At 33.7% G+C, this 21,430-nt stretch overlaps 1 protein-coding gene across 2 annotated transcripts in view; it reads right to left on the reverse strand.

The window, feature by feature from the left end:
- The window catches only part of UHRF2 (ubiquitin like with PHD and ring finger domains 2), a gene marked incomplete at its 5' end in the record, with an annotated part of 71,931 nt that overhangs the window by 22,993 nt on the left and 27,508 nt on the right, over positions 1 to 21,430 (reverse strand). For both annotated transcript variants that reach the window (XM_084237170.1, XM_084237169.1), the window contains 2 exons: positions 571 to 680; positions 14,054 to 14,272. In XM_084237170.1, the coding sequence (XP_084093296.1) occupies positions 571 to 680; positions 14,054 to 14,272 (329 nt within the window). The remainder of the gene's footprint in view (positions 1 to 570; positions 681 to 14,053; positions 14,273 to 21,430) is intronic.

The following is a 21,430-nucleotide window of genomic DNA, read 5'->3' on the forward strand; positions in this document are numbered from 1 at the left end:
AATAATGTAATTCGTTTGGAAAGATAGCAATAAAAAGATGAATGAAAAAAAAATCACCCTGTTAGATTAGCTCTGTTACCAATTAGCTGCATGCTATTAAGCAAGTAAAATGTGTACAATGAAGAGGCAAGGGCTACATGCTAACATTCTTATGATCAGATAAACTTTATTTGTTACCTCCCCAAAATTCAAGGCCCCATCAGCAATATTATTTTGACTCGATGGTATAAAAATAAGTCATATTATTAAACATTAATTTTATTAAGGTCACAAAATTATTGAAATGGGTCTTTTATTTGGACAGAACCTGTAACAGGAAATAGCATGAAAATGGCAATAAAACACCAAGTTGAGAAAATACATCTTTGAAAACAAATGTTATCATATGAGAAAAATCCATTAAACAAAAAAGATCTTAGATCAAAGCTGCTGTCTTGAAAATAAATTTGCATGGTGTACAGTTTCACACTTTTTCAAAAGTTAATCTCTGATCAGTTAAAATGCAAATCATGTGCAATACACACACACACACACACACACAGTCTCTAAGTTTATAAGAAATATACATACTTAAAAACTTTCCATCGGCCAATGAAAGAGGATGGGCTCCCGGTTTCTCGATCTTGAAGATTTCATTTACAAATGTTATTTGGCAGTCATTTAATTTTCCTTCTGAACCCCTGTTTGAAAAAGGAAGAAAGGTCAATGTCTGCCAGAGAAATCTAAACCATGCAGCTAATAATTAAAAGTCAGTTTGGAAATTCCCTGAACATTGTCTTTAAATTCGGAATATAGTTATTCCAATAACAGGAAAAGTTCAATAGTGATTAGGTAATAGTACAAGGTAAGTGTAACTTTAGTGCAGTATTAGGAAAAAAATTTTGAGACTTTTGATTGTCTGGTAAGAAGATAGTTAAATAATTTAAATTACATTTAAAGAGAACAAAATGATACTGTCAATTAAAAGGAAAAACAAACATATTTCCAATAAATATAGTAAGTTTCTGGGTGCAAAATAACTTTTATTGAAAAACCTCTCAAATACTAAGCCCTATTTTTTATGGAAACAATTTATACCTGTGGCATTATGCTTCTAAGTGCCTTTCTATTATTATGGATTTGCATATTTGTCCTTTTAATCTGTCAACTTTGGATTTTTATATATATATATATTTAAGATTTATTTATTTATTTATTTATACAAGCACTGGGTACAGTCAGAAGTGCGGGAGGGTAAGAGAATTCACCAGAGCCAGAGCGGGGAACAGATCAGGCAGAATGACAAAGAAATACACTGCTGGGGCCTCCCCGGTGGCGCAGCGGTTGAGCGCTGGGTTGCGAAGCTGCCCGCAGCCTCTGCAGCGCCGGTTCGATCCCCGGCTGCTCCCCGGCCACCGGAGGAGGGTCCCACATGGCGCGTAGACCTCTCCTGCCGCCCGCTGCTCCCCTCAGCAGTGTCCTTCGGTCCCTCTGCCTGCTCTGCTCCCCGCTCTGGCTCTGGTGAATTCTCTCACCCTCCCGCGCTTCTGACTGTACCCAGTGCATGTATAAACAAAACAAACAAACAAACAAATAAATAAATAAAGAAAAACATGCCTCTATAAAAAAAAAAAAAAAAGAAATACACTGCTGAAGGGAGCAGCAGGCGGCAGGAGAGGTCTGTGGCGCCATGTGGGACCCTCACCGGTGGCCATGGATCAAACTGGCGCTGCAGAGGCTGTGGGCAGCTTCACAGCCCAGCACTCAATTGCTGAACCACCAGGGAAGGCCCTGGATTTATATTTTTGATGCTGTTATTGGAGGCATACAGATTTAGGATTCTTAAATCTTTTAATGAAACGTCTATATCTTTAATAATGCATTCTGAATCAAAAATGTGCCTTTGTTTTTTTGGTTTAGCATTTGCTTGATATTTCTATTCTTTCATCTTTTCTTTGAAAGTTTTTAAGGTTATATATACACCAAAACAGACATGCATAGAAGTATATACTTCAACCAATTACAAGGTACACATTCTTGTAATCACCAACCATGACAAAAGATAGGGCTGTCAATTATCTCTGAAGACTATGACATCCTCCCTTTCAATCACAAACCCTTCTCTTCCTCCCAAGAGTTACATTATGTTAATTTTCCTTCAGTTTTACCACCTGTTTATCATCCTAAACATATGGTAATTCTGCCATGTTTTAAAGACTCTCTAAATTCCCATTTTATCTTTCTTCCTTGCAATTTGTTGGGGAAAAAATAAACAACAAAACCCTCATTATTTGTACTATAGTTTCCCTACAGTCTTGATATTGATACCTGCATTCCCAAAGTATGTTTAAATAGTTTTTTTTCTGTCATCTGTATTTCCAGTATTTTAGTAGTTGGATGTGGAGCAAAGGTGAAGAAATCTTGATTTGGCATCTGCGTTTCTAATTAAAATTTTACTGGACTGTAGCAGCTCTTAGTCATTTATGTATTGGCTATGGCTACTTTTGTGCTACAAAGGCAGAGTTGTAGAACTGTGACAGACCACCTGAGCCCCAAAGTTAAAAAAAAAAAAAATTACTGTCTAGGGGCCTCCCTGGTGGCACAAGGGGTTAAGCACTGCACTGTGAAGCAATCCACAGGCTCTGCAATAGGAGTTCGATCCCTGGTCGGCCAGGGAGAAACCCACATGGCACAGCAGACCTCTCCTGTCTAGCCTGCTGCTCCCCTCAGAAGTGTATTTCGGTCAGTCTGCCTGTTCTGTTCCCCACTCTGTCTCTGGTGAGTCCTCTCACCCCCTGCATCTCTGGCTTGTACCCCAGCTCTTGTCTGAATAAATAAATAAATCTTAAAAAAAAAAAATTACTGTCTAGAACTTTACAGAAAAAACAAAAACAAAATCCTTAATCAAATCTAACTTCATTTTTTGGTAAAAGTATTTATTTATATGCCTATTTCCATTAGGAAGGACCAAGTTATATAATGGCTTTTCCTATGATGACAGCAATCATACTCAACACCTTTGTTTATATTTATTAATTCACTGGGGATATTCCCTTCTTATTTATTGTTGTAATTCTATAAAGAGAACCAGATTGAACTATTGGTGACTCAATAGCATAGCTCACATAGCAAATACACATTTAATTCTTTCTTTAGAAGTTTTTAAAATAAATAATTCTTTAGTATACTCTGTAGGTGACCAATGATTTTCTACATAACTAGGAATTCATGTATTTGAAGTGTTTCAATTCCACTGTATTTTCCTTATCAATGTTCAAATTGTCTCTTTTAGCCATATGATCTTCCAGTTGACCTCAAATTCTTGTCACAGAACTTAGTAGTCTTTGTGGACTGCCTTATTGTCCTCAATAAGACAAGAAGTTCCAAGTTTATCTTGTACATTATCTGCCCCCGGTCTAGAGTAAAGTCTCCAAGGAAGCCTGATTTCTTTCAGGTGAAAATGATTTATTTTAAAACCACAATTTAAGCATCAGAAAAGATTACAGCAAGTCACTATAGGTTTTGTCAGTGGACAAAACAGCAAAATTTAAACATACATATTAATACATGTACAAAAGACCTCGTAAGTTCACAAATAATTTGTTCAAATTCAGGGATCCTTGAGTCCCTTTCGGAAACCTAATTCTCAAATACCAAGAATGTATGAAATTAGAATGCTTAAGTACTTATTTGCTTTATCTCATATTACATACAAAACAATCTTACTAGTTGTCTTTATGATTACTTTAGAAAGGTCAGTTTTTGTGTACCTTATAGTTACATCTATAGTGTAGATCATGACCATTTCATGCTGTACTTTCCCCTTCATATATCACCCTCTTTCATTCAAGTTCTAAATGTATAAACTTTTTTTAAAGTGATAAACATGAAACTGATAAAATGATAAAGTTCTCTTTATATCATATTCTCTTCATCATTTTGATGGAATACAGTCCTCTAAAAGATTCCTCAAGGAAGGGTTCCTTGGGAGAGTTAACTCCCAATTGGGAGAGTAATTCTCCCAATTCTTAAAATTTAATGATAATTTGTCTCCAGTCTTATATTGAAGATCATTATGGTTGAATCTAACTCATCTTTTCTTGACTCATGCACATCTTTCTGAGATGCTTTCTTTTTAAAAGTGTCATCCTGATTTCTCATTTTTCTTCTAATTTTGTATGGAATTAATATCAAAGTTTTTCTTTCACTTGTTTTAGTATTAATTTTCTTGAATCTTTAGAGGGTAAAATTTTACTTAGTTTTGTCAGTTCACAGTCATACCTCCAGAGTTCATAATTTTTTGCTGCTTTTTGGAAAAACATTAAAAACTATGAAACCAACAGAAAGCAGCTAAGTCACTGAGGCCATGGCTGAGAGTAGTGGTGCAGACTATAATAATGTTGTGCATGGGAACTTTTTGGGGGTGATGAAATGTTCTTTATCTTCAATATAGTGGTAGCACAAATATATACACTTGTCAATATTCACTTAAAATACACAGTATATTACTGTATGTAAATTATAGCTCAAAAATTACTGAAAAAAGACACTATAGAAGCTTACTTTCTGAAATCTCCTGGCACTATTCCCCTCCCCTATTTTTAACTGGACACTTTCCCTTTGTCTTTATTGTCCCTGTTCTACCGTTTGGATTGTATTCCCAGTACTTACTACTTTAAATGGGGGCGCTTTTCTGGAATGGAGCTTTAGTTGACTAAATTTGAGAATTCAGAGGGCTCTAATTCTCTCAGTCCTTACTGCAAGCTCCTTGTACTCATGCAAGGATATCCCTTCTAACTTTAGCTGCTATATTAATTTTCTATTAATTTTCAAATCACCCAAAAACTAGCAGCTTAAAACAAAAATTACCTCAGTTTTTGTGGATCAGGAAATTGGGTGCAGCTGAGCTGGGTAGATCTGGCTCAAGATCTCTCATGAGGTCTCAGTCAAGCTGTTGACCAGGGCTGCAGTCTCATCTAATGGCTCAACTGGGGTAAGGTAGACAGGCTGTCTGAATCCTCACAACACAGCTGATGGCTTCTCCCAGAGGAAGTGATCTGAGAGAGCCCAAAAATGGAAGCTTCAATGTTTTATAAACTCAATCTCAGAAGTGGTATACCATCACTTCTGCCATATTCTATTGATCACATAGACCAACTCTAACAAAATGTGGAAGGGAACTATGTAAAGTACAAGTACCATAAGTAAGAATCACTGGAGGTCATCTTGAAAAATGGCCACCACAGCATTATACTAAAAATTTCTTGCTAGCTAATTTATTATTTTGGAGTTCTTGGATTCATCATATATTCCCTAGGACTTTCTCCACACTCTTGCACAATTGCTGATATCACAAACGTCTTTAGCTTTTTGCTTATTCCACCAGCTATTTTGGCGTTAGTGGGGGATACCACATCACCTTAAATGGTTGTAGATGTTACTCAGGAGTTTTTGGATTAGATATTTTATTTATTCTGTTTTATATGAAAATCTAGGGAGAATGGAAAACTGTACTTTTGTCATCTTCCCAGAATTCCATCCATCCTTCTATTGTCAATGTCAATGATTTCATATTTAAAGAGTCCTTGTTGCAAATAGCGTATGGATTTTGTTTTTACTTCAGTCTATTATCTTTGTTTTTAATTTTAATATTTAGTCCACATATAGTTAATATAATGGCTGATATTTACATTTATTCCTGTCACTTCACTGTTTTCTATTTTATCTATCTTTTTGTTTCTTTTCTTTTGTCTTGATTGCCTTCTTTTGGATTATTCTAATATCTAGTATTCCATTTCCACTTGACTAATTTGCAAGTAATTTATGGTAGATCTAAGAGACTGCATCAGGTAAAACTAACAAATCCGTCTTTTTAAACTTTATTTTCATTAATTCCTTCAACATTCTAGAATAGCATAGCTCAGCTTTAAAACCTGATATTTTTACATAGCTGTCATGCATTTTTATTCTAAACACATTTTAAACTTCACTCTTAACATTTTGGGGAATCTATTTGCACTTACTCATATATTATGCCTTCCTTTGTTCTTAACTCCTTCCTATATTACCATGTTTCTGAGATCACCTTCCTTCTCTTAGAGAAGTCCCTTTAGTATTTATTTTCATCCTGGTCTTGGATATTGAATTCTCTCAGGTTTGGTTTATTTTGGCTTCATTTTGTAGGATATTTTAATTAGAAGTACATTTCTAAGCTGAGTATATTTTTATCTTTGTTTTCAGATGCCATTTCATTGTGTTCTATCTTACAATATTTCTGATGAAAACTCAGTAGTCTCCTTTGACTTGTCTTTAGTTTTCAGCAGGCTTATTGAGATGTCACTGTGTTTTCTTTATATTTACCCTGCTTAAGTTTTACATTCAATCTTGGCTGATATCTTTTATCTGTTTTCAAAAATTCTAACTATTCTATTTGCAGGTACTGTTTTCATCCTACTCTTTGAATAACAATACATATCTTTCACTAAATCCCACTATCTAACAGTCTTCTCTGTTTTTTCCCATTGTTTCCCCCATGTTTCAGTATGGATATTTTCCTAAACTTGCCTTTCAGCTCAGTAATCCTATCTTCTGTTATGTCTTTTGCACTGTTAAACCACTTTTCTGAGGTATTAGTTTCAGAAACTGCATTTTCCAGTTCTATAGTGTCCATATGATTACTTCATAGATTCTAATCCTCAGTTAAAGTTCTCCCTGTTTTCAACTATTTTCTTGAGTTATTATTAATCACAATTAGTCATGTATCACTTAACAATAGGGTTATGTTCTGAAAATGCATTGTAAGGAGATTTTATTGTACAAATATAATAGAATGTAGTTACATAAACCTAGATGGTATGGCCTAGACTATATGCCATAGCCTATTGGTACTACCCTTGTATATGCAGTCTGAAATCGATCTATGACTATACTTTAAAGTCCCTGTATGACAACTTTAATTATCAATACTACCTATGAATCCATTTCTATTGTTTCTTTTTTTGTTTTGTTTTTTCTTCTTGTTCTTGATTATGTAGTCTGCTTTTTTCCCCCTTTTCTTCACAGCATAGTATTTCTGGCACTATGCAGGACAGTGTATATAAAACATTAAATGATTCAGATGTTATAGAAGGCCCAACATTCCTCTGCTGAGGAGATACTGTGGTGGTTTACACTTGAATCAGTAACTACACTCTGGGAAGACTCATTTACAGCCTTGGTAAGGTTTTGCATACCTGTTTGCCTTATTCATCCACTGCTTTCAGCTAAGAGCTTTTTTGTGTGCAATCTGTAGAATCATTTCACCAGTAATTGTAAAATCTAAATTTGCCCTTTCATACTGCTGAAAATTCCACTCTGCTTCTAACTTACGCTTTTAGCTTCCCACCTAGTAGCCCAGTATTCAGCCAAAGTCCTGACAGGAAAACAGGCCATATGTTTGAAGCATCCCAAATATCTGCCAAAAGTTCTTATTTCTGTCCCCATCTTGTCCCCAGTTGATCTCTAGGTTTGCACTGCATCCATAATTAGCAAAGTCTCCAGGGCAAAAAGCAACTACAAAATCCAACTGCCATCTAACATTCTTCCCTTTCCAGAGTCATAACCACAGTAGTCCTTGCCTCTCTGCTAATTTCAAACATGATAACTACACTTAATATGGCTATTTTAGTTCTTCTGGGTAAGAATACTGATCTAATGCCAGCTATTTATTCCATCCTACCTGGAAACACAAGCCTTCCATGCACTTAAGTGTTTCAATAAATGTCACAAAATAGCTTCAAAACAAAAATACCCTTTCACCCATTTATTTATTATTTTAGTTGAAGAGTCACTGTATCCTCTACATAAAAACTAGTGCCAAACATGACAACCCAAACACATAAGTAGTAAATTCCTTCAAGAAATACCATTTTTCACCGAGTCCAATACACACACAATTGTAAAACACATTGTTTTATATACTGCCAAAACATAAATAGGCCTACTATAGGACAGTCTAAAAAGAAAACGCAAATAAAGTTGAGACACCAAATGAAAGCCAACAACTATAAGACACATTACTTTATAAAATCCCAAGAAAAAAAGCCGGAGATGAGGTGTTTAAAAAGGACCCTTAAATAAAGCCAAATGACTTCTTTCATAGATAAAGATAAAGGGGAAAGATAAAGATATAGACCACCTTGCAGAGAGAACAGAAAATATATAAGCCTCTTTCAATAAATAGAAAATATATCCCCTAGGAGTTGAACCACAAGGGATGGTTTACTCAGGTTTGCAGATAAGATTTTACACTACCAGCGTGGTCTAAAACAGTTCTAGCAGATAATTAATTCTGATTTAGATGATTATCAGGTGATTATCAGAAACACACTCAAGTCTTTGAGAGAATCCAACTTCAGTCAGTCCATTATCAATTTTAAGATACAACTTCAGAGATATTAAAATATGAAAAATTGTTAACATCAGATTCTACAAACTATTGTATTTACTGAATTCTCATTGTAACCAGTGTCCAGACAGGGTCTGGCAAAAGCAAAAAAACAAAAATTAAGGCATTAATTTTGTTATATCACCATTCCAGTGATATAACAGATAAATAATGGACCTAACAGATGCCCATATCCTGGGCCCAGGAACCTGTCAATGTATTATCTAATATGACAAAAGAGACATTACAGAAATGATGACTTTGAAAGAGGAGGATTATTCAGGAAGGCTGATATATTGATAATCACAGAAGACCTTAAAAGTGGACGATGGAAGAAGTTTGATAGAGTTGTAACTACAAAAGAATGATTCAGAGATGCAACACTGTTGGTTTTGTAAATGGAGAGGGGCCATGGGCCAAGGAGTTGAGAGGACCCTAAAATCTGGAAAAGGCAAGGAAAGGGATTCCCCTTTAGTGTTCCTCTGCTCACATTTTGATTTTAGGCCAGTGAAAATCATGTAAAACTGACTTACAGAACTGTAAAATACTATGTTTTATTGTGCAAGTAACTAAATTGTTGTCATTTGTTGCAGCAACAATAGGGAACTAATATAAATGGGGCAGGAGAAATAAGTCAAGTGATAATAGTGTAAGGAAAAATGTCAGAGAAAAGGAGAATTCAACTAATCTATGCCAGGTATGTGGATATGACTTTAAGTAGTGTAATCAAGAAAGGTCTTTCTTGAAGTGATGTTTGAACAAAAAATTGAAACAAACGAGACAGAAAAAGCCAATGAGTATCTGTGCAGGCCGAGGGAACAGCAAATGCAAAGGACCTGAAATACCAACATGCTTACATAATTAAGCAACATAAGGAGGCCAATACAGTTGGAAAACAGTGAGTTTTGATTATAACTTGATATGGATTTCAAATTTGTACTCTGTAAGAAAGTTGCATTCAATATTACTAAATATATTTCATGATAAGCAAGCATGGATAAAATTTAGTAAGTAGATAAAATCCTATAAAAGTGACCCTGAAACTAAGAACACCAATAGCTTTAGTAAGTTCAGATAAATTATCTTCTTGCCATACGATTATTTCAAATTCTATTTTACTTATGAACATCTAAACATGTATAACTTCAGGTGGTACTGAATATCATATATATTACAGTAGTAAGTAAACAAATTATTTTGAAGACTTGATTTAAACCCAAAACTTTTGTTTTGAATTTTCTTGAAAGCTAATGTACAAGTAGAATATGACAAGTTATAAAATAGAATTTGATAACTAGAATTAGACAGTTCAAGCATAGTCACTTTTTGGTACTCACAAATTAAAAACAGAAACAAGCATGAACTTTAACTCCAAGTTCCCTTATCAAATCTCCAAGGCAGATAAAAAATCATGTCCTCTATTTGCTTCTTCCTTTGTACCTTCAATACAATAGAGAGGGTCAAAGCTGAAGATTAGTACTTTGCAAAAGTCTAATAAAACTGATAAACCTCTGGTGAGATTGATTAAAAAGTCACAAACTAAATTCAGGAATAAAAAAAGGAACATCACAAGAAAGACTACACACATTAAAAGATGATGCTACCCAACTAACTTATGACAATAAATTAAAATTTAGGTAAATCCACAAGTGCCTAGAAACTTAATCCTATTTCAAGAAGAAATAGAAAATCTGAACTATCCCATAATCATTACAGAAAATGAATCACTCATTAAAAAAAAAAATTTCTTCCCACAAAGAAAACTCAAATCCTAGAGGATTTGACTGGAATGTTCTACTGAATATTCAAGACAAGGGCACAAAACTCTAACATAAGACCATAAGAGAATATTCCACTAAATTATTTTATAAAACCAGCATAATTTTTGAAAGGTGGACTGAGAGTAAATTTACATGCAAATTTTATTCATTAACACAAATGTGAAAATCTCATACAAAATACTATCTAGACAATCAAAGCCATGAAAGCACATCTAAGAAATACTTGTATCAAACATTATCATTATCAGTAAAATTTTCAAAGTGTTTTTCTTAGAGATCAAAGGGAAAAGAGATGCCTGCTATTATCACTTCCTTTCAACAATGTACTAAAGTTCAGCTGGTGAATAAAGACAAGAGGAAGAAATCAAAAGAAAAGACAGAAAATATTTTAATTCACAGATGATTATAATCATAAAAATTCCAAACCACCTAATGTGAATTAAAATTAATAAATCTAGCAAGCCTACTGGATCCAAGATCAAAGATTATTTGTATACCAATAGCAAAGAGTAAAATGAAATAAAAACAACATATACAGTGTTGCCTAAGGTTAACAAGTGTTGCCTAAGGTTAAAAAAGATAACAGACACATAAGATCAGCTCTCTGAAAAGAATTATATCAGGTTGAATTATATAAATGACAACATTCAAGTATTTTGAACTTACAAAAACATTTTGTATCATTCCAGCTAAGAAAAACATGAAAAAAAAAAAGGAAACTATTAAAGATGAAAATAAGTGAATCACATTCATGGATTAGATTCAATGCAATACCTATCAAATTCCAATGATTTTTTTATGTGGCAATTACAGATGACTAGAAAATTCAAATGAAAGTACACAGAGCTAAGAACTGAGAAGAACAAGGTAGAAAGATCTGCTCTTTCATATTAAGAAAGCATGTAACTGTTTATGACACAGAATAGAGATGAAATATAAAGATACTTGACATCTGAGGCGATATTGAAGGTCATGAAGGAAAAATGGGCTTCTCAGTAAAGTGTTTAAAAAACAAGATTATTCATATGTATCAAACTCTTACACTGCACACAAGTCAAACTCTTAGCTTATATTGTATACAAAAACCTACCAAGTGGATTAAAGACCTAAAGAAAAGCAAAAACACAAAAATTTTCATAAGGTAATAAAGAAGACTATTTTCTGAGTAGGGAAACCTTCCCACCAACCTTTATATTTTATTGAGCTATAATTGATATATAATAACAGTACAAATTTAAGGCATACAACATGATATATGAATAAAAACAAATGATTGCCACAACTAATTTAGTTAACATCCATCACCTCAGAGTTACATTTTTCTTTCTTGGGACCTTTTAAGATTCACTCTCCAAGAATTTTTTTCATATATACAATATAGTATTGTTAACTATGATTACCATGCTATACACTATACACCCAGAACTTATATGTCTTACAACTGAATGTTTGACCACTGTCATCCATTATACACACACACACACACACGCACAAGCACACACACACAAGATTTCTTAAACATGACATAGAAAGTATAAGCATAAGGAAAAAAATGTGATAAATTCAAATACATAAAATTAAAAATACCATTCAAACATAAAGAGAAAATTCATAGAATCAGAGAAGGCATTTTCTCCACATGAAAATACATTGGTCAAATTTCTACAATTAGAACTCCTGAATATCAGTAAGAGAGACTATCTAACCAACAACAACAGAACACCAATGTTTGCTACACTAAACGGTCCTCAAAAAATTATCCAAATTGCCAATTAATTAAGAAAAAAAGCTGTCAATCTCATTAGTTGTCAGGAAAATGCAAATAAAAGCCACAAAAGTATACATACTATTTTATTAATACCCACCTGATTTTCAAAGGCTTGAGACTAAAAATTAAGTATGCATGAGAATTCAGAGCAAAGGAAACTCCTCATACTGTTGTGGAAATGTAATTTGTCTGAACCACTTAAATATTTGTGCTAGCTACTAAAATTGAAGATGCATAGATTTTACAATCCAGCAATTCTACTCCTAGATAGTAGATGCCCTGTAGTAACAAATAAGCACTGGGACATAGGAACGAGAATATTGTGGCAACACTGTTTATAATGGCCCCAAATTATCCCTCAACAGCAGAATACATTTATACTTTCTCTGATTATTTAACTACTTTTTCCAGTCAGGGATAAAGGATTCTAATCTTAAAAAAAATTCCCACACTGGCTCCCCTTTGGCTCTTGTGTTCCTAACATGTTTAACAAAAAAATTAAATGACAGAGAACATAATACCTTACAGGACAGTGTATTTTATAGTTGGAATAGCTATCAAAATATCATTTGAGTGAGTCAATATTTGCCTATCTAAAATTTCCACTCACTCTTAGTTCTAGTCCTGAAAATCAGGGTAGTCCAATCTAACTGTACCTCCGAACACTTTCAAAATAGTGTGTGTGTGTCTGTGTGTGTGTTTAGGTCAATGATCTGAGTCCAGGTGTTTTTTTATATGTCCTATATTCATGTATCTAAGATACAGATTCTCTAATAACCAATTTATGTAGGTGCTCTCTCCTTTTTTGCTTCATGATTTATTTATCAGAATTTCAAGTGGCTTAGAAGTCTGAAATTCAGTTACATCCTTACGTCTGGCAAAAGCATCACACTTGTGTTGGTAGCAAGTTCAGAAACTTTTCTAAATTATAAGCCATTTTCAGCATCTTACAGCATTCTTTTTCGTAGGAGTCAGTAAACTTTTCCCCCTGAAGGGTCTTAGAGTAAACAGATTAGGCTTTACAAACCAGATAATCTCAACTACAATAATTCAACAATGCTATTAAATGCAAAAACAGCTGCAGATAAAACAAATGAATAGGCATTGCAGTGCACCAATAGAACTTTCTTTCCATAAAAAACAGGCAGCCAGTGGGCTGTAGTTTACTGATCCTTGCTTTATATTGTTAACTTAAGCAGATGCCTAATCTCAGATTTATCACTATGTTATAATGGTATAGTATAATTGATATACTATACCACATTATATACATATATATTAGATTATATATATGCATTATATGCAATAATCCAGTTATTCAAAACTTGACAATAATATTAGTTGGGCTGCTTCCCTTATGTAAAATTAAAATGTCAGGATCATTCTAAAATCAACAACACTCAACAAAACAAATGTACTCCTAAGAATTCATTCTAAAGAAAATGCCTATGGACAAAGTTTTTAAACATTATTTATAACAAAGACCAGAAACAAGTTAACGGGCTTTCGTAAAAAAGTAAATTAATGACTATTCATCAAAAAAATTCTATTCAAAAGATTCAGACCCAGAAAGAGGGTGATAATATTTACCTAAGTATAAAAAGATAGCTGTGAAATAATACATAGTATTATATATAGCACTTGAGGGAAACATCTGAAAGAATTACTTAAACAATCAATTAAATAGCTGAGTGACTTGGTATTTAGGGCAAATATTTCACATTTCCTGAATGTCTTCTTTAAGTTTATTGAATTCTGTAAATTAAAATTATGTTAAAGAAAATTATGAAGGAAAAGTTCAGCTAGTCATGTAAGTTTAACAGACAGCTCATTAGGTAGACATTCACTGCTATATAAGCGGTATTATTTCCAAGATGCTTCCAAACAGTATTTTCAACCTTAAAGCAGCAATGGAGATTTTATGACTACTTTTAATAAAAAATTCCCAAGAACTTATTAAAAAGTTCTCTTTCAGTATGAAAACTTCAATCTTTGATATATTACATTTTTTTTTACTAATAATCATGTGTTTAATGCCCCAAAATTACAATCCTTGATTAATTCAGAAATTAAGTGGTATCAGTGAGGTGACTCTCTTACCCCAAGAAAATATTCACGTGAAGTTCCTTTTTAGTCCTTGAGATTGTCTTCAATGAGGTAATTTCTGCATCAAACCAAAATCCTCTGTCTTTAGGACTTTCTACATTGTAATTAACCATTACCACATCGCCGATATTTAATTCACTCCATTTCAAATTGGTTCTAGCTCGTGGTCGAAGATCCTTGACATTTATTTCTACAGTACCACTTTCTGGATATCTGAGGAGAGACAAAGAGAATAATCACAGAACATTGCTTATGATTATCGTCAATATATAATAAGTTAATTTTCAAAGTTAATCACCTAGGAGAAAAAGTACAACAAATTGCAAAGTCCTTAAATAGCAGGAATACTTCATTCTAACCTCTCCCCTGAATTTTGATACCACAGGTTGTTTTCTAAAATGTGAGCAAGAACTTTCTAAACATTCTCTCTAAGCCTTGGAGATGTGGCTCTCTTCATGGCTTGCAGAGGACAGTGACTAGCAAGTGTTCACCCCTATACTTAACAATCACTACCCTATCTACTTTCAGTGGACTATTACTTTAACTCTAGAACATACTATGTGTAATATCTATTCAGGTAAGTATTATTGCTGTCATTTGGATATTCTCAATGAAATTATATAATTATATGGACATACTTGCGAATTATATAATCCACAATGAAAAGTAAATGATATACATTCATTACCTTTAACTGACAGAGTGAACAACTCTTATTTCAGTAAGCCATTCTTTTCTAGCTTAAAGTAGTTAAAAAACTAAGTTCTTTTTGCTCTTCATTTTCTTAACCCAAGTTTAAGAATGACTTTCTAGGACTAGATAGTGACCTTTCTGAATTTTGAAACCAGTTCATAAAGTTTTGCCATTTGCTCTATGCACAATAACAAGAACCTGGTATGTTTTAACAGCCTCCATTATTTCAGGAAGAGAAAAATAAGATTCTGATTCTGATTCTTACATGCAAACAACGCCCTAGCAATGGCAAAAAGACATAAATTAAAAAATTAAACACTATCCAAAAGTAGAACCATGTGAAAGAATTCTAGCTGAAACTTGTATTTCTAAAGTAAACTTAGATAAACCTAAACGTGAATAGGACCTTAAACTTTAGAAGGTTCCTTAATTTTAGGAATAACTCCTTGGGTCAACAGGCCAACAACAGCAATGTAACAGTCCACACTGGTTTCTATGAAATCAAGACATGTTGCTTTATGTTTTGTTTGGTAGTAGGGGACAAGGAAATGAGTTATTTACTATCTGATTACCACACTTAGAAAGCTGAATCTATACTGGGGTAGGTCAAACTACAATAGAAGTGGTTCTCAAGTGTGGGCTCCAAACCAGAAGCATCAGCATTATCTGGAAACAAGTTAAAAAAAGCAAACTCTTGTGCTCCACTTCCAATCTACTGAATCAGAAACACAATAGCAATCTTTGTTTACAGATTCTCACAGTGATTTTAAATTATGTTCAAGTTTGACAGTCCACAATATTAGAGTAACACAAGAATAATTATCACACCCTGGTATGTCCATATTAACAAGGTAGAAGCTAAAGGAAGACACCATTAACCACTAACCAACTTTGTTGCCTGCTCAAAATCTAAGTGGGTCTAACACTGGAATCTGCTCTAGCAGTTAGCCTTGGCTTTTTCTCAAGTCAAACAAGAACTACGAAAAAGCCTACTTTTCTCAGTGTATCTAACTCATTTAGAATAAATGAATATTAATATCCTGGGTGGGATCTTTGTTCAACCACCCAATTTAATCAAGTTTCTTTAAAAGTTAGTGGGAAAAAAATAAATCTCAGGATTGTAAAGGAGCCTGAAAGATTTACCCTGTCATTGCCACAATTCCCTTCTACTACGAGTCTTCCAAATTACCATCCAAAGCCTGTTTGGCTAGCAAGTGATGAAAGGGCAGTTTTAACACTAAGAAAAGACTTCTGTCATCACATAACTCTGACACAGAAAAATTACTTGATACTGGTTCAAAGGTAAGCACTGGAACCCATTCTATTCCTAAGTTCTGTGAAAAAAATACACCTAGGAAAGACCCAATACTTGACAGTCTAAACGTCCCTGCTATCTTCAATAGTCTCAAATAAAAATTTTTTTAAATGCATTTCCTTCAATTTTATATGACAAAGTTTTAAATCCTTTATTATCCTCATGTCTTCACTTGAGTTATGTTTTATTTTCAGTCAGTCTGGATTTAAATTCCTTTTAGCTTCTTGATACTGTATATCCTTAAGGAACTTACTAACCTTCTGTCTCTTGTGTGTAAAATGTATCTAATGGTTACTAATTGTACCTAATGGTTACTAATTGTATATGTTTTCATAATTAAAATAAGAAGACTTGTAAAGTGCCTGAACAGCATATGATGGGGTAAAAGTCAGTTAATATTTCGTCATTGCCACAGAAGTAATCTTCTAAAATTGAAAATTTTCTAATCTAAAGTTGTTTCGATTTTCTTAGGGCCATGTAGGATAGATAACTTTTTTTTTAGAAAAGATTCCTTTTCAGCTATAATGTGAAATTACATTTTGATATGACATTACGTATTACTATATTTTAATACAGTAAAATAATGGTAAAATATTTTCTATTTATTTACCCAAGTTTATCAAAATTAGATACCAAATATGGAAATATATTTAAAAAAGTAGAGAATTTGAACAAAGTTTTGAAATTGTGTATAAAACCATGTTTATTGGAGAGAAAACATAATAAATCATTTCATACATCAAAACAAGGGAATTTAATCTATGTTACCCTGGAACTAAATCTGTATGATTTCAGAACAAAATTATATAGCAGAGTATACATGTATATACTTTATGTATACAATAAGTCTGTACAAGATAAGCCATAAAAATGAACAACACTATCTCTAATTCTAGCCAAAGAGATGTTCAATTGCATGCAAGAAAACACAAAGGTTACATAAAACTACTATTACCAAAGTCAATAACATCTCAGGGCCACACATGTAACTGTTATTCTTCACCTATACATCTTACCACCACATACAGTGACAACACAAAAGCTCCACTCCAACCCAGATTTTCCTCTTCTTATTTGTATATCTTTGTCTCAGAAACACCTCAAATTCAAACCTTTAAGATGGAATCCTTCTCTGCCTTAATCTACTGATTTTCAGTATCCTCTAAAGAAACTTCATATTCTCAGAAATTTATGCATCATCCCCAATTTCTCTTCTAATGCTTTTACCCAGTTATTTAGCTCTCCTTATGCTATATCTTTAACACTCCTTGGATGTAACTATATAGTGAATATCTGCATTTCTGAAACTATTGTTAAGGTCCAACACATCTCTAATAACACACCTTATGATCCATATCATACTTTTGCCAAAGATTCTAAAACACAGATCTAATAAAATATTTTGTGAAATAAGATAACTATCTGCTTGCAAGTTGTGGGAAAACAAGTATTCTCATACATTGTTGATAGGAATACAAAGGGGTACTGTGTCTTTTAGAGAGGAATTCAAACATAGTCATGAAAATTGCCTACAAATTTACCTTTTGATCCAGGATTCTACTTCTGGGAGTCCATCCCAAATATAAATTTCAAAAGCCCCATGAAAAGTCACATACATAAGCCTATTTATAGCTATATTATTCATAATAGCAGGATTAAGGAACAAAATCAAGTGTCCACAATAGAAAACCACTTAACATAGTGGTACAACAATATAATGGAATATTATGCTCCTATAAAAAGGAATATGCTATATGATACATGCTTGGAGTGATATAAATGAAGAGATATTAATTCAAAATGAGCAAGAGGAAAACAGGGTATATAATGTGCTACATTCTAATGAGTATGCATAAATATGCATACATACATTGTATGTGTAACTAACATAGTAACTATATATATATTAAGAGGTAAGAAATGAGGTAGAAGGAACAAATGGATGCTCAGTTTCTCTTAATGTACCTCATTTTAGAGATTTAACAGTATAATCATATAATGCTTCAATTAATTATCAAAAAAATTAGCAAAATATAAGACACCCCCTACCCTCCAAAAAACCCAAAAACATAATCAAACAAAAGTAGTAAAACATAATTGGTGGCATATAGAGAGGAGAATTATAACTGACTTCAAAATACATTAAATTAACTGTATATTCCTAACATAGTTTTTCCTAAGAACACAAATATTTTTAAAAACTGCATCAACTTTTCATTAACCATACCATTTGTAATATTTAGTAATACTAGTCTAAAAGTACCAGATAGAGTAAAGGAAATCAGTGGTAATGTAATGTAAGTTATCATGGTTTTCAATGAAAGAAAAAATAGACTGAATTTTAGCCCTTTACATTATATTGAAATATCAATACAAATCTATGGTGCATTTAAACATATCTTAGACATGTCCAATGAGGAGATCCAGAAACAGAATCAGTGAGCAACCCAGATTATGACTAATAAATAACGTTTTTAACTAAAAAGACTAAGATTACTTGAAGCAATGGCTGGAACCAGGCTGAGGGTAATAAACAGAAAGTTTGGGATATCCTGTTGGACCTGAAAGAAGTCCTCAAAAACGACCATGTCAGATTCAACCTAAAGGAGACTCATAAGCCAGAGATTGGATAATTTGGGCACCAGAAAGAACTGAGTTGAATTAAAGTAAGTGTTAAAAATCCCTTAGTTCATGGCCTCCCCGGTGGCGCAGCGGTTGAGCGCTGGGTTGCGAAGCTGTGCGCAGCCTCTGCAGCGCCGGTTCGATTCCCGGCTGCTCCCCGGCCGCCAGAGGAGGGTCCCACATGGCGCGCAGACCTCTCCTGCCGCCCGCTGCTCCCCTCAGCAGTGTACTTCAGTCCTTCTGCCTGCTCTGCTCCCCGCTCTGGCTCTGGTGAATTCTCTCACCCTCCCGCGCTTCTGACTGTACCCAGTGCTTGTATAAACAAAACAAACAAACAAATAAATAAATAAAATAAAACATGCCTCTAAAAAATAAATAAATAAATAAAAATTAAAAAAAAAATCCCTTAGTTCATAATGACACTTAAAGCAAAAATCTCACAAGGGTACTTAAAGTTGCACAAAACCAGCAGTTCCAGTTGTCACAGTTCTGTCTTAACTTCACATGTTTCTCCTTGGCCAAAAAAGCACTAAACTGTCTCCACGTTCAAAACATTCAGCAACCTATAGTAAGACAGAGTCACTAGAAACAGCAAAAATACATTAAAGTAAAATGGAACCTACCCCTTTCGGTAGTCACCCTAAAGGAACAGAGAGGCCAGTAATTATCCCAGCTGGTATAATACTAAATTGTTTCAAAACCAACTCATAATTGATGCCAAGTAAAAAGCATGCACTACTATTAACATGGTACTCTTATGGAAATAAAGTATATTTGAAACTAAAAAAAATATATAAAAGCAAAATTATCACTAGCCAACCTTTGAAAGATGCTAGAAGACTTAACTATTTCTGAACACAGAAAACATTCAAGAATCAAGTTCATTCTACCTTTCAGTATTCAAAGCTCTAAAGGTAACAAGCTCCAACAACAAATTCTGACAACACATGTGAAGGATCACAAACCAGAGACATGCAGTATAGAATATTTAAGATTTTTATTTGGTGTTGATCATATCACTCAATGCCTAGCATATAACAAAATTTCAAACTCCCTGGTGTTCTGCAAAAACCTTATTTGTACAGATTAGTTATTTTTATCTGGGAATGATGAGACTCCTCCTGAAAGTTAAGTCCTTAAATACCAGTAAAGTTCAGCCATACTAACAGACCTTTTGAAGCCTTGGGTCTGATATTAATTTATGCAAACATTAAAAAGAATCCTTTTACTTTTTTTTTGTCAATAGAGTGATCTGAGAAGCAGATGTTAAAATGAACATAAGTCTATGAAAGATAGGGAAAAAGAATAGAACTCGGTAGCAAAAGCCCTTAGACCATGATGATGGCCTGTCATTTGGAAAGAAGATTGGCAGGAAAACATTAGAGCATGATAGAACTCTGACAAACTCTTGGTGAGCCTAATGGTACATTCTGGTTCAGAGTGACCAAAGGGTCCCACATTGGCAGAAGTTGTCAGGAACTTATGGCCAGTCCTCCCACACTTGGTCACTGGTTGGAGGATGCTGGGAACGTGTGGTATTGGCTGAAATACAGTAGCAGATCTCAAGTGTTGTGGCTAAATTTTCGGTTAAATACATTCATTCCTTGCTACTGGTAAGCAAGTTCTTCCCTGAATGGAGAACTGAGTAGAGCACGCACCACAGCAGCTAAGGTCATATGTAAGGCCATTTTTGGTTGAAATGATCCAAAGTTTGGCCTTGCTTCAAAATAATCTGGTGATTCTTAGGGATGCTAGTATAAATAAGATTGGTCAGATGCTCACAGTGGTTGAAACTAGGTAATAGACTCATTACACTTTTCTCTCAACTTCTACATAGGGTTAAGAATTCTGTGATAGAAAATGAAATGCTCTGTGGTTCAAGTTAAGATCTTTTAAAAATTTTTTTTTAAGTTTTTTAAAAAGGTTTTCCCCCAGATGTACAAAATTTAAAGTTAACAATCAAGACATACAATTGGGTCAAGCAGTCTTTTGGCCTAGTCCATCACACTCCTGTTCCCCAGATACAATTTCCAATTGCTAGTTATTTTTTATAGATTTCTGTATTTTTAATGAGTATTTATATGCTGCTTTTTACTTTAAACTGTTACTTGATCCAACCCTCATTTACTTCCATCCTCTTCTTATATTGCTAAACACAAGACACTGCTCTAAGAGTCACATTTATTTACAAAAACTCTTAGGTGTAGGCACTATGCTATCCCTGTTTTACAGATGGGAGACAGACGTTATTTGGACAGGAATAAAGAGCAGAGACACTATACAACTGGTTATCTTGGCTTTATACTTTTGCAAGGACTAAAAAACTTGCTTGCTCTCAAATAAATTATACAAACTAAGTTCTCTGTATTTCACACACAAAACAATGTTTACATGTTGAGCAAATATTATTCACAGTTAAGCAACAAAGTATGATTTAATTATGTCTTTTCTTTTATAGTTCTGTTTTCCATTGACAGTTAAACTGCCCTTTTTGGTTGCTACTTGCTTAGTTTTGCATGTACCTATCATTAATTTTCCTCCATTCTGCTAGATGTAAAGCTCCACCATGTTCAGACATTTCAGGTTACTCTACTAATCTTTTAGAGACCTCCGTTCTATTCTGATCTGGACAGTTTGTTCTGTAGGCCTAGGACTGTCCCATAACTAATATGCTGGCATCTTTCATTACTAACAGTATTAAATCCTTTTTCCTGAATACCACATCTTTCATTCTTTTTTTT

This window comes from Talpa europaea (assembly GCF_964194135.1).
Source record: "Talpa europaea genome assembly, chromosome: 7".
Lineage (NCBI taxonomy): Eukaryota > Metazoa > Chordata > Mammalia > Eulipotyphla > Talpidae > Talpa > Talpa europaea.